The 13,951-nt window shown below is 44.4% G+C and overlaps 1 protein-coding gene across 2 annotated transcripts in view; it reads right to left on the minus strand.

Moving 5' to 3' along the window:
- The window catches only part of USP45 (ubiquitin specific peptidase 45), a 101,979-nt gene that overhangs the window by 83,625 nt on the left and 4,403 nt on the right, over nucleotides 1–13,951 (minus strand). The window contains exons 2-4 of one of the 2 annotated variants that reach the window (XM_074948149.1): nucleotides 3,084–3,174; nucleotides 1,898–2,007; nucleotides 690–859 (exon numbers count right to left, since the gene is read on the minus strand). In XM_074948149.1, coding sequence (XP_074804250.1) covers nucleotides 690–859; nucleotides 1,898–1,997 — 270 coding nt within the window. In that variant the 5' untranslated portion in view covers nucleotides 1,998–2,007; nucleotides 3,084–3,174. The remainder of the gene's footprint in view (nucleotides 1–689; nucleotides 860–1,897; nucleotides 2,008–3,083; nucleotides 3,175–13,951) is intronic. The other variant, XM_074948150.1, reaches the window with a different exon arrangement.

A 13,951-nucleotide genomic window follows, 5' to 3' on the forward strand; every position in this document is an offset into this window, starting at 1 on the left:
GCATTTCTTCACCAGATGCACTGCAGCTGCACCAATGTAGTGCTTCTAAGGTAGACCTTACCATAGTCTGCCTGGAAAACAATAAGCAAGGATAAGGCATGAGACAAGCATTTGTTAAATCTAAGTTTTGGGTTAGATCTGGCATCCTTCAGGAAGGACAGTTCCTGGCACTGAAGAGTCAACAAAGCATGTATTTTTAAAAAACATCTAATCTTGATTTTAACATTCTCCACGATGGAGAATCCACCATGACTCTTGGTAAATGGTTCCAATCGTTAATTACTCTCACTGTTAAAAAATATTTCTAGTCTGGAAGTCAAGAGACCAGAGGGAGTTCTGAACTGCTATTCCGATGTCTAGAAAGAACAGTGGGTGTACTGCAGGTAGGGTGGCATGCACACCTCCTTGTATAGACTTGCATGGAAAGTTTGTATAGCTCAAAGAGAAATCAACACCGTCCCCAAGAGTCAGAGCTTTCCCGAGGGTTTCAAACTCTAGTACAGGCTTATCCCAAAAGCAGGGATCTGTGGCGATAACACTTCCCCTTTGGGCAAAATCCCATTGCTCCTGCCCAGAGTTCCACTGAAGCCAGTGAGACTCCATGCAGAAATAAGAATCTGCACTTGCAACTTCTTTCAGAGGATCAGGGTCTATATTTGTCTGTAAATTTACAGTGCAAGTTTCTTTACCTGAGAGCCACATTTGAGGCACAGCCATATGTCAGAAGGAATTACTGGGTCGCCATCATTTATTCTCCTTTCTTTTAAACATTCTGAACATATTGACCAAACATTCTGAGCTACTGCCCTCTTCACATGATGCACATCTACTGCTTGGCTTACATGTTGGCAGGTTAAACCTATAGAACAAGAGACACTCAGTCATTAGTCACAAAAGCCAGATTCAATCTTCTAAGTGCATGTACAAGGATTCAAGCCTTTTATTTTTCCCCTTTCCTTTTTACAAAAAGTGCTGTAATAACACATCATATTCCATTTTATGCTAATCAGGTGGCACTCATTACTATAAAAATATGTTTAATACTTGGGAGGTACAGCGAGCTTGCACACCACGCTTATTCAAGATACAACTTAAGGGCTTTCAGACACAGCACTTCCTTCCAGAACCTTGGCTCCAGCACAAAAGCTGGATTACAGAGATTACTTTGAAGGTAACTATCAAAACTGACAGATCTAAATTGTAGCCTACCCTCAACTTGTTTAACAAAATTTTGTAATTGTAAAATATATTAGTTGTCTGCTATTTACATAAATTAAACCTTTCAAAGCCACTATCTAGCTATATCTATATAGTTTTTAAAGGCAGGACACATTAGCTCCAAGGACACAATAGTGTCCATTTTCTGATGCATCTGAAGGATTTTATTTCCATCTTTTTTAAAAGTACTATTTTTCCTACCAAATAGAACACCCAAAAAGCTACAAGCTGGTGACAACCCAACAAATCCAAGATAAACCGAAGGACAAAATTACTAAACATTCATTTTCCTAACTTTCGTCAACTCTCTTAACATTACTGAAATCCATTTGTTTGTGTGTGTCAATATAGGTAGTTTGGACCTTTCCTACCCTTAAGGCCTTCCCTGTGTTTTAACTACATCACTGCACTGCTGTCCTTACACCTGCCTCTTTAAAAATGTTAATATGGCCAAACTATCCTCCTGTTCATTAATTTTTGCACCAATTCCCTGAGTGCAATGTAATGACAATTCATCACGCCATAGATATTTGATTGTAAGCATCTCTGTTGCTGCATTCAACCAACACGCAGTTCACGGTTCCCACATGTGTTTTCTGCTTTGTTGACTAATGAAAACCATATGGACACTGTTTTCCCTCCTTCACTCTGATTGCCAAATGTCACATAATTTATTTACCTGCAATGTCATCTGAAGAGTCTTCATCCTGATGCCTCTTAGGCCTTTTGTTTCTCTTGTTTTTTTCAGGATTAGCCCTCGATGGATCTTTTACCCGCATCTGTTACTTACTGGGAAAGGAAGGGAAAAAACACACATTACTTCACCTCCTATATATTTCATCAAATCTAAGGATTTATATTCTCAAAGCATACTCAGAAAAACCAGAGTCCACAAAATACATAATTTTATATAATAGATAAGCTTTCATCCAACTTCAGTTATTTTGTAGTGAGAAATACACACCGAGCAGTGTTGTTCGATAAGCTACTGCAACATGTAGAAACAAGGTAGCTGATTTCACAAATTGGAAATATGTTGTACCATGTAGCCACAGAATTAGCTGGTAGTGTTACATATTGTTAGTTATAAAAAGACAAGATGCTATAGTGCCTCCATTAGAGTTTACCACAGCCGTTTTGTTAAAATGAGAAATATCTCCTTTTTCAAACACCAAATTGTCCGTTTTGCACTTTTTATAAAAACGGTACAATATTTATAGTCCATCTATTCCTTATTTTAAAATCAGAAGAAGACTAAATGTATTTGATATAGACATTTATCACATAAATAGCCTGTTTTCACAGGTTGCCCTTTTAATATTGGTTACTTTTTTTTATCAGACAGGATAAACTTCCCATGAAGCACAATGGTGGTAGGCGTTAACTAAGAACGTAAGAACAGCTATAATCCGTCAGACCAATGGCTCATCTAGCCCAGTATCCTGTCTCTGACACAGCCATTGCCAGATGCTTCAGAAGGAATGAACAAAACAGAGCAATTCTGAGTGATCCATCCTTTGCCATCCAGTCCCAGCTTCTGACAGCTGGAGGTTGCATCACTGACCATCCTGGCTAATAGCCATGGATGGATCTATCCTCCATGAACTTATCTAATTCTTTTTTTAACCCAGTTATACTTTTGGCCATCACAACATCCCATGGCAATTAATTCTACAAGTTGACTCAGAATTCCTCAAGCCATAAATTCTATTTAGAAAAAGATGACTTACTGTGGCACCATATAGTATTTACTCATATCACCACAGTAATAATTTGCTAATATGGGAGCAAGTTAAACTGTACCAAATACAGGTGTACAAACCTAAAAAGCTGTTTAAAACATATTTAAGTCTTGGCATACATACAGATATTTTCCCTTCTCTTTCATTACACCAGTATTTCTCAAACTTTCAAGATCTGAGCCCCCTTTAGGAAAATGAAACCAGTCACGGGCCCCTGTAGACAGAAAAGGCATTGTTAAAAACCTCCCCATCTTAATTTAGACATCTTTAAGTCAAACTCAGGTAGTCCTTTACACCCTATTTTGAGAAACACTGGTGTCCATCTTCATAATAGGATACTTCCTTTAGTAAGCTGTGAAATAGTTAACAATGTTGATACTTAAAGATATCCTCACAGACATCCAAGTTAGTACTCATTGAAATTTGTGGGGCACTTCACATCTCAGAGCTATTGGTTCAGGCTCTCTGCATACCCAAGCAAACATCTCTGCATCAGTCACACTCACTTCATGCTTTGGTGACTTTCCTCAGAACCATAGCAAGTAGAGATTTACTTTAAAAAAAAAAAGGCCGAGACTCTGAAGAATAACTCAGGCCTGGTCTGCACGACAAAGTTATATCAACCTTAAGCCTAGTCTACACCTAAATTTTAGATTGTAGCTAGCTACATCACTCAGGACTGTGAAAAATGTCAACAGTTAGGTTGACCCAACACCCCTGCAGATGCAGCTAGGTCAACAGATGCATTCTAACCTCTCCTAAGGGGGTGGATTTACTACAGTGATGTGAAAGCCACTTCTGCTGCTATAATAAGTGTCTATACTAGACTAGCATAGCTGCAACATAGCTGTGCCACTGTAGCACATGTACTGTAGACGTACCCTAAGTCAACCTGTTTCAACCTACCCAAATTCGTCTCGTGCTGATGTAAGCACCCCATTACAGTGATGCATTAAGACCAATTCCCCAGCAACACAGAGGCATGGTCAACTTACTTTTGCAAGAGAGTAGACACTGCATTACCTGTGTCAACCCTAACAGTCATCCAGCTGTTGCCCCACAATACCCCTGTTTTGCACTAGTAGTTGCTCTAATCGCAATTTTGAACTCCACCTCCCAGGAGGTCAAAGACACCGGATACTTGTCCCCCTTCCCCAGCTCTAACACCTGCACTGTATTTTTGAAATGCCCTTTTCTGACTGCCCACCTTGGTGAGAGCACCTATTAGTCCAACTTTGTGAGCATCCAACCATACTGGATCCACGCACACAGATAGCTACTAGACATGCTCCTCTGTGGAGCAGGAAAGAAGTCCTGGGACTCCTTGGCCTGTGGGGAGAAGAGATTATGCAAATCCAGCTAAGCAACAGCCAAAGAAATACAGACATTGCACAGGGGCTACTGAACCAGGAGCATGACAGGGATTAGCACCAGTGCCTCATAAAAGCAGAGGAATATCAGCAGGCATATCAGAAGGCGAGGGATGCCAACACCTAATCTGGGGCTGTCCTGCAGACCTGTTGCTTCTACAATGAACTGTATGCCATATTTGGCATAGACCCCAGCAGTATCCAACATACAACTGTGGATATGTTGCAAGAGTCTAACACGGAGACCACCTCAGTGTACGAGGAGGAAGAGGAGAAGGGAGAAGCAAACCATATGATAAGCCAGGAGTATTCTGAAACTCCGCTACAGTCAATCCAGTCCCTCCTGGGAAGCGCACATGAGCCCAGTGATAAACAGTAAGGGAGCTCAAGTAAGTGTATATATCCTTTATTCGTCTTATTAGCATTTTTTCATCTTTTCGTTGCTCAAAACTTCTTCCCTCCCACCCACTCCTCCTTCCTTAGTCCCTATTTAAGAATGGTGCTCATCCTATCCCCATGTTTGAAGAAGAAGGGCATTGATTTTTGATTGTTCACTTTACTTGTAAAATGTTGAAAAGATAAAATTAAAAAATTAGTATGGCAGTCTGAATTATACAGTCCTTGGCCTGGTCTACACTTAAAAATTAGATTGACCTAACTATGTCACTCAGGGCTGATCACTGCAGTTAGTTCGACCTCCTGCCCAACACAGACTTGGCTGTGTCAACGGAAGAATTCTTCCATCGACCTAGCTACTGATCTCTGAAAGGTGGATCAACTACATAGACAGAAAAACCCCTTCCATCTATGTAGGAAGCATCTACACTACAATGCTCCAGCAGCACAGCTGCATCACCTGAACTGTGCTGCTGGAGAGCAGACATGCTCTACAGCAAGTCAGCACCACATGCTCTGATAGAGGTAGAGCCAACATCCACATGTCCATTATTTGGTTTGTTTGGCTAGGCAGGGAAGACCACAATTCACCCCATGTGGGGCACTTTGTTTAACTGAACAAGGATGTCCCTTTTATCCTCACGAGCAGTCTCAATGAAAATTTTATGGAGATACTCTGCAATATTTTCCTGAATATTTCTGGGTATGGTGGCTTGTTTCTTCCCCCACGTCACACTGCAATGAGTTCTCATGGCATCATAACAGTAAATGGGTCCAACCAAGCAGCTTCAGAATGTCAGTAGCAGCTAGATTCTCTGTGCCTTTGTCACACTCAGGAGAGGCATCAGCCAAAATCATCACTACCTAAGAAAATATTGGCAATATTTTACCACGCTTTCCTTATACTCATAGCTATGGATATCCAGTGTCTAAACCGTCCACGCAGTAAAACTACCTCCCTCTCCATTACGGCTTGCTCACTACAGCTTGAGCTGCACAGCAGTCCTGTAATGAGGCACTCCAAAGCTAAAGTGACACCTGGCATTTCTTATTAAATGTATTTGTGGGAATAATGTAAGGGAGTTTTGAGACTTATCTTTCCCTTTCTGTTGCAATTGTAAATCTAATGCTGTATCTGTCTGTTTTAATCAGCAGCCTCTGATGTGGTGATCTTGAGAGGTGCCCTCTCCAAGCCAGCTGACTGTCTGACCCTACTCAGATTAAGAAAGAAGTGGATACAGGAGGATACAGTCTGTAAGATGCTCCATTCACCCACAGCTGCTGACTGTGAATGAAGGGCTTGGAGAGGCCACATATCCAAGACCAGGAAGAACGGAGAGAGGATCTGAGAGAAGAAGAAAAGGGACCGAGAGGTGAATTGGGAAATCCATCAGGTCAGAAAGGGTTTACTCAGGAAACAAACTGGGCATGTGGCTCGATAATGCTGTGCAACATCTGAAAGACCCGAGACATAGCAGCCCTTCCAACTCATTAAAAATTCTATTGTCACAGCTCCTTATGTGTGTCACAGCCACCCCCTCCCCCCCACTTCCCCCCAATATAACAGGTGGCAGCATAGTATGAACCTCTTACCTCTACCCCTTCACATCAGGAGAAAGCAAAAAGAACCATAACTGCACCTACACTGGCCTGAGAAAACTACAGGAAAAGCCACAAAATACTACATGCTTTGTAATATGACTGAAACTTTGTAATATGTCTTAATACATAAATATATGCATTTAAAAACCCATGTAAAGTATGGGTCACCCTCTTACAGTGCTGCTAGAATGTTTTTACCTTGGATATTTGCACTTTAGCTTTGTTTCCTGTTTCTGTGGACACACAGTTCTATTTTTGGATACTCCGAGTATATTTATTACTTACACCAAGTACAATTGCCACATTACACAATTCACAGAGGAGTCAATAATTCACCCACATTTAAGTTCTGTACACACAAAGGCAAACTATTTCATAAAACCATCACTACTGTGATTGAGTTAACTGCTCTTTTTAAGGCCTCCCTCAGCTGTATAGCTCCACACCTGGCTCCTCCAGTAGCCCTTACATCTGCTGTTCAAATTCACCAGACAGCCAGTCCACTTCACTCCTCCACCCTGCTCGTAGCCTTTCCCCCTTTGCCTCACAGATATTATGCAGTACACAACTTGCAGCTCCAATGATGGGGATGTTTGCCTCATTGAGATCCCATCTAGTGGGCAAACCATGCCAGCATCCCGTCAGTCTACTAAAAATAAGTTCAACAATCATTCTACACCTGCTGAACTGGTAGCTGAATCTTTCTTTGGCACTTCCAAGGTGGCCATTGTATGGCTTCATGAGCCGGGGAGTAAAGAGAAGGCTGGATCTCCCAGAATCACTACTGGCACTTCAACATCACTAATGTGAAGAATGTCCCCACTTTGAGATTTTGGAAAAGTCCTATGTTCTTAAAAGATGAGAGCATTATGCTCCTTCCCTGACAAGCCTACAAGGATATCAGTGAAATGTCCGCAGTGATCCACCAGTATTTGCATAACTATGGAAAAGTATCACTTTCTTTTTATGCACTCAGTTGCGAGATGGGCTGGTGCCGTCTATCACCCCCACTAGAGTTTAGGAATCTCACTGCTGCAAAGCCATCCACTATTTCCTGAACACTGTCAAGAGTCACAGTCCTGTGCAGCACTTAATGACAACGGCCCCTGCTGTGGATTTTCCAATTCCAAACTGACTGCCCACTGACTGATAGCAACCTGGTGTTGCAAGTTTCCAGAGCATGATTGCCACTCACTTCTCCACTGTCAATGCAACTCTCAATCTGGTATCCCTGCATTGGAAGTCTGGGACAAGTCTGGCACATGGACCCAGGAATGTGTTCTTTTGCATCTGGAAGTTTTACAGCCACTGCTCGTTACCCAAACCTGCACTAGGATACCAACCCAACAGTCAGTGCTCACTTCTCAGGCCCAGTGGCGGGGATTCACCATGTGGAGATGCACCATGAATCCAGCAGCAACCTGGCATTTTTATTCACTGTGTCCATCAGCATCCAATCGTGGTGGTTGAACATCTCCTCTTCTTCCTACTCACAATCCCAGTAGTAGTAGTACTCTAAGGGCTTGTCTACACTTACAATGCTACACTGGTGCTTCAGAATAGACACTACCTATGCTGACAGGAAAGATCCACCTCCCCAAGAGGCAGTAGCTAGGCTGATGGAAGAATTCTTCCAATGACCTAATGCTGTCTACTCGGGGACTTAGGTCAATTTATCCAAACCCAATCTGGAGCAACATAGTTTTTTCACACCCCTGAGTGATGTAGTTATGGTGACTTGATTTTCTAATGTAGACTAGGCATCAGTACTACAAATACAAGAAAATTCTGTGTCTTGTATTAGCAATGGTCGTTAGAACTGCAATGAGCTCTGCCGGCTCCATGCTTCTGCCCGAGAGATGGTAAAGACTGAAAAGCAGAGTACAGGACTGTGGGCATTTTAAAAACAGCGTGAAAATTATGGAATGGAACAAGCATTATGGGTAGGGCCCTGTGTAAATCATGATTTCACAGAGGGCATGGAAATCACGAAAATGCCCCCAACGGTGACCTTTTAAATATTACTTTAGCTATGGTGTTCTTTCAAAAATTACCATAATTTACAGTACTGTGTGCATGTGGAAGAATTGAGTTCTGTGTGCAAACTTAGTCAATTTCAAGGACAGAATGAATTTAACCAGCAAACTTTATCAATGAGTATACACAGAATGTCTATTCTTCCACACAGACACAGCACTCCATTCTGCCACAAATCCTTCCATCCTTGAAATTGACTAAGCCTGCTGGTGAAATTCAATACTTTGCCATTGACCTTATCATGAATCTTCTAAAAAACTGTGATTTACATACGACTTCTAGTAATCAGTTTGAACTCTACTGCCCTGCCCTCAGGTGACCAACTGTCACCCCACCCGTAAATTCCTTGGGAATTTTGAAAGTTCCCTTCCTGTTTGCTCGGTGACACGTGCAGTGGTCTCAGCGCATCTTTCCAGGTGAGCAGGTCTGCTCCACGCACCAGGCAATCCCCTGCTTGGAGCAACACCGAGCTGCTGGACCTCATCAGCATTTGGGGAGAGGAGGCTGTGCAGTCCCAGCTGCGCTCCAGCCATAGGAATTATGATACCTCCAGAAGATTTCACGATGCATGACAGAAAGGGACCATGACTGGGACACACTGTAGTGCAAGGTCAAAGTGAAGGAGCTGTGGAATGCCTCGTGCTGCGCTCACGAGCTGCTGGTTCTACAAAGAGCTGGACGCAATACTCGGTGGCGACCCCACCTCCACTACAAAGGCCACTGTGCATACTTTGGTGGCTCGTGTGCCAGTCGAGAGTAGACGGAGCCAGGAGGAGGAAATCTTGGATGAGGATGTGGAGGGGGACCCAGAGGGAGAGGATGACTCGGAGGTCAGAGATACATGCAGCCAGGAGCTCTTCTCTACCCCGGAGGAGGCTAGCCAGTCACAGCTGTAGAAGCTTGGCGAAGCGCAAACAGGAGATGAGGCCCCTGGTAAGTGGCTTTGATTTTGGGAATTGCTGAAGCAAGTTGTTGGGGGCAGGAGGGTTGTAGAAAGAAGAGTTGTGTCTGTATGATCCGCTGCTCAGACTAGGCATGTGGTGGTATGCGCAAGAGGGTGTTGATCAACTCCCTCAAATCTACCCGAAATTCTCGTGGAGATACTGGGCAATCCGCTGCCGCAGGATCTTTGGCAGAGCTACTTTGTTTCCTGCGCCATTAAGGGTAATTTTCCTACACCACTCTGCCACCACTGGGGAGGGGGTGAAGGGGACCATTGCTGCACCCAGGTGAGCCGCATAAGGGCCACGGCCTCCCTTGATTCCCTGCTCACCCTCAGCAACAAGATATCTTCCATAATGAACACAGCCTGTGGAAAACGTGGGGACAGTAATGATTATAAGGCCCCGCTCTCCGGTGCTGGCTCTCCCCAAGAGCCATGTGCCCAGTGTACAGTGCAGTCCGGGAACACTGATTTCCCTTGCCCCTGCGGTTACTCACCATTTTGGGGGTCTTGTGGCTCATGTGTTTGCCTGGAGTCAGCCAGTTAGTGATGAGTATGTGAATAGTGGTTGTGTTTTACATCACTGAATCAGTGGTCTCCGTGTTGAAAACAATGCTGCTTCTGTAAAATGTTGCATTTTGGCTTCACAGATATGGGAGCCCAGCCTCCCTCTTTGTTATCGATGGCTGAATGGCTGTGCAGAATTAGAAAGCGGCCACGAAGATCTAAAGAGCATTTACTGCGTGATGTCATGATGCATTCCACGGCCAAAAAACAAGAATTGAAGAAGTGGCAGGACAATGAGAAGAGGGACCGAAAGGAGAACACGGCGTGCCACAGAGCGGCTCTTAAAAGTTATGGCGCACCAAGCACATGTGCTTCAGGAGCTACTAGCACTACAAACCAAGCAGCTCTGCGCCCGCCCTCCCCTGCAGCCGCCATCACAAAACTCTTTCCCATGTGCCCCCCAGACACCGCCAACATACTCTTATCAACCTCCTGGTTCCAGTCTGTACCCGCAACATTCCACTCCTGCCCTATCACAGTCCAGCCCTGTGGACTCCCAGTACCCACTGCACTCAACACCCATCCCTCTGCAGTTTAGCCCTGTTGAAGTACAGTACCCACTGCACTGTACTCCAAAGGACAAGGTTGCATATGATACCTGGACATACACAAATCTTTAACCGTCCTGGGACCCCACCTTCCCTCATCCCCCACAGTGCTGATGTGTTTTTTTGTTTGTCTCTCTCTTCCATTTGTTGTTTTTTAATAAAATAATTGTTTTTGTTTGAAAGCAATCTTTATTCCATTAATTGAAAGCAAACAGAGCCCTGCAAAGCACCAGGCAATTTTCTTAAACCTTCATAGTGCATTGTCTGCACCAATCACAATCACCTCCTAGCATTACAAGCACTGCACTTCTGAGCACAGCAACAAATATTAGTGGCTTTCAGCTTCAAATTGCTGCCTCAAGGCATCGCTAATCCTTATGGCCCCACGCCCCTCTAATAGCCCTGGTCTCTGGCTGTTCAAATTCAGCCTCCAGGCACTGAGCCTCAGCCGTCAAGCCCTGAGTGAAGCTTTCACCCTTCCCTTCACAAATATTATGGAGCGTGCAGCAGGTGGCTATAAGCATAGGAATATCGTCATTTAGGCATCGCCAGTGGGCCTTTAATCAGCCAAAAGCACACTCAACAGTCATCCTGCACTTGCTCAGCCTGTTATTGATCTGCTCCTTGTTGCTGTCAAGGTGCCCTGTATATGGTTTCATAAGCCACGGCATTAAGGGGTAGGCAGGGTCTCCCAGGATCACAATGGGCATTTTGACTTCCCCTATGGTGATCTTCTGGTCCGGGAAGAAACTCCCTGCTTGCAGCATCCTGAACGGGCCAGAAAGATACTTTCCAAACCAGCCTGCATTAATGTCCGTGAAACACCCATGGTGATCCACCAGCACCTGGAAAACCACAGAGAAATATCCCTTCCGAATAATGTACTCGGTGGCTAGGTGGTCTGGTGCCAGAATTGGAATATGCATGCCTTCTATCACCCCTCTGCAGTTAGGGAAGCCCATTTGTGCAAAGACATCCACAATGTCACGCACGTTGCCCAGAGTCACAGTCTTTCAGAGCAGGATGCGATTAATGGCCCTGCACACTTCCATCAACACGAGTCCAGTGGTCAATTTTCCCATTCCAAATTGGTTAATAACCGATCGGTAGCAGGTTGGAGTAGCCAGCTTCCACAGTGCAGTCGCCATGCACTTCTCTAATGGCAGGGCAGCTCTCATTCTCATGTCCTTGCACCAAAGAGCTGGGGTGAGCTCATCACACAGTCCCATGAATGTGGCTTTCCTCATCCGAAAGTTCTGCAGCCACTGCTCGGCATCCCAGATGTGCATGACGATGTGATCCCACCATTCAGTGCTTGTTTCCCAAGCCCCAAAGCGGCGTTCCACTGTGGTCAGCACCTCCGTGAATGCCACAAGCAATCTTGTGTCGTAGCTACCACACGTGGCGAGATCAATGTTGAACTCCTCTTGCCTTTGTAGTTTAAGGAATAACTCCACTGACATTCGTGACATGTGAGTGAAAGCAAGCGGCATATTGGTCAATGGAGCGGGATCCATTCCTGCAGACTGAGGAGGCAGAGCGTGCAGTACATAAACCATTGAAAGATGGCGTCAAATGCGGACGGAAGCACAGGGATTGCTGGGATGCGAAGCAATGCATCACAGGGCATTGGGACAGAACCCAGGATGCCCCACAACCCCCTCCGCCTTCCCACAACTCTTAGAGCAGTGGTTTTCAAACTAGGGGCGCTGCTTGTTCAGGGAAAGCCGCTGGCAGGCCAGGCCGGTTTGTTTACCTGCTGTGTCCGCAGGTTCGACCGATCGCGGCTCCCACTGGCCGCAGTTCATTGCTCCAGGCCAATGGGGGCTGTGGGAAGCTGGCTGCCCTTCCCTGGCGCCCCTAGTTTGAGAACCACTGTCTTAGCGGCAGAAGAGGAAAAGATGCTCTGTGGGATAGCTGCCCAGAGTGCATCGCTCTGAATACCGCTGCAAGTGCCACAAGTGTGGACATGCTATTCCACAGGCAGCTGACAGTGTGAACACACAACAGCAGTTTCCCTTCAGCGCACTCTGAGCGGCGCTGTAACTGCTGGTGATGCAACTCTGCCAGTGTAGACATACCCCCATACACTTGTATATTTTTAACTGACTTTGGGAGACGAAAGGCCTTCTCTGGATACCACAAGAATTTCAGATAATTCTCCCCCCGCCCAAAATTATATTGTTTTAAATAAAGGAACTCAATCACTTCCAGGTCAACCAGACTAGAGCTCTAACACCTTTTACTGCCATACTGGAAGGGATGAACCTCAAATACCTATGTATTTACAAGCTAAAATGTCATTTGCTAGTCAGTGAGAGACAGACACAGGAAAAGAGTCTGCCGGCAGAGATCTTCTGGCTGTATTCAGACTAGAAAAATAGGTGGTCTTTTAAAATATGTTAGATAAGTTTTAATTAACATATATTTAAACACCACCTAACCTAGAGAGAATTTAACAGAATTACAAATTACCTAATTGTGGTCCACTCTAGGGTGGAGCCTAAGTTTCTTTCTGCTGGAGAGTGGACTGTTTGTTCTCATCTAAAACCAGCACATGATCATCTAGGCAGTAGAGGTTCACAAGCAAGCCAACAACCAACTGCAACAGGAGAACCCAAGTTATTGTGGGAGTCCATCAACCACCACAGAATTCCATAGACACATTGGTAGTAACAGTGATCTAGCATTTTACTTATACAAACAAACAAAAAAATTAAACCACAAACGGAACAGAAACTGAAGCATAGCTAAGTGAGTATGCAGTCAGCCTGAAACCATACTTTGGAGAAGTGTAAACTTTTCCATTACTTTCATCTGGCCGTTAACTGTGAAACCAATATTGTTAGCTATTTCACTACTGGAGAAACAAGGTGGGTGAGGTAATATCTTTTATTGGACCTACTTCCGTTGGTGAGAGAGACAAGCTTTTGAACCACACAGAGCTCTTCTTCAAGCCTGGGAAAGGTACTCTGAGCGTCACAGCTAAATGCAAGGTGGAACAGATTGTTTATCACAAGTAGTTAACACATATTCTAAGGGACCAAAGGTAGAGTGGCCCATTAACACCTCTGCAGTGATAGGACAACCAACCCCACCCCCCACCACACCTTTCAAGATCCCTGGATCCTACCCATGCCTATCACTACATGTGGTGTACCTCATCCAGTGCACTAAATGCCCCAACAACACCTATGTGGGTGAAGCCAGACAATCACTATGCTCTCCAATGAACTCACACAGCGAGCTGTAGCTCACGAAAACTTATGCTCAAATAAATTTGTTAGTCTCTAATGTGCCACAAGTACTCCTTTTCTTTTTACCCTATCATATTTGGGTGAACACTTTTCACAGAGCAATGACTATGTCTGACCTATCTGTCCTCATCCTCAAAGGAAACCTGCACAACATTTCCAAGGATTTCAAAAGACAAGCCCGGGATCTTAGATTCATAACTCTACTAGACACTAAAAATCATGGATTGAACAGACACTGGATGTATGGATTATTACAACATTCTTTTTGTTC

This window comes from Natator depressus, chromosome 3, assembly GCF_965152275.1.
Source record: "Natator depressus isolate rNatDep1 chromosome 3, rNatDep2.hap1, whole genome shotgun sequence".
Classification (NCBI taxonomy): domain Eukaryota; kingdom Metazoa; phylum Chordata; order Testudines; family Cheloniidae; genus Natator; species Natator depressus.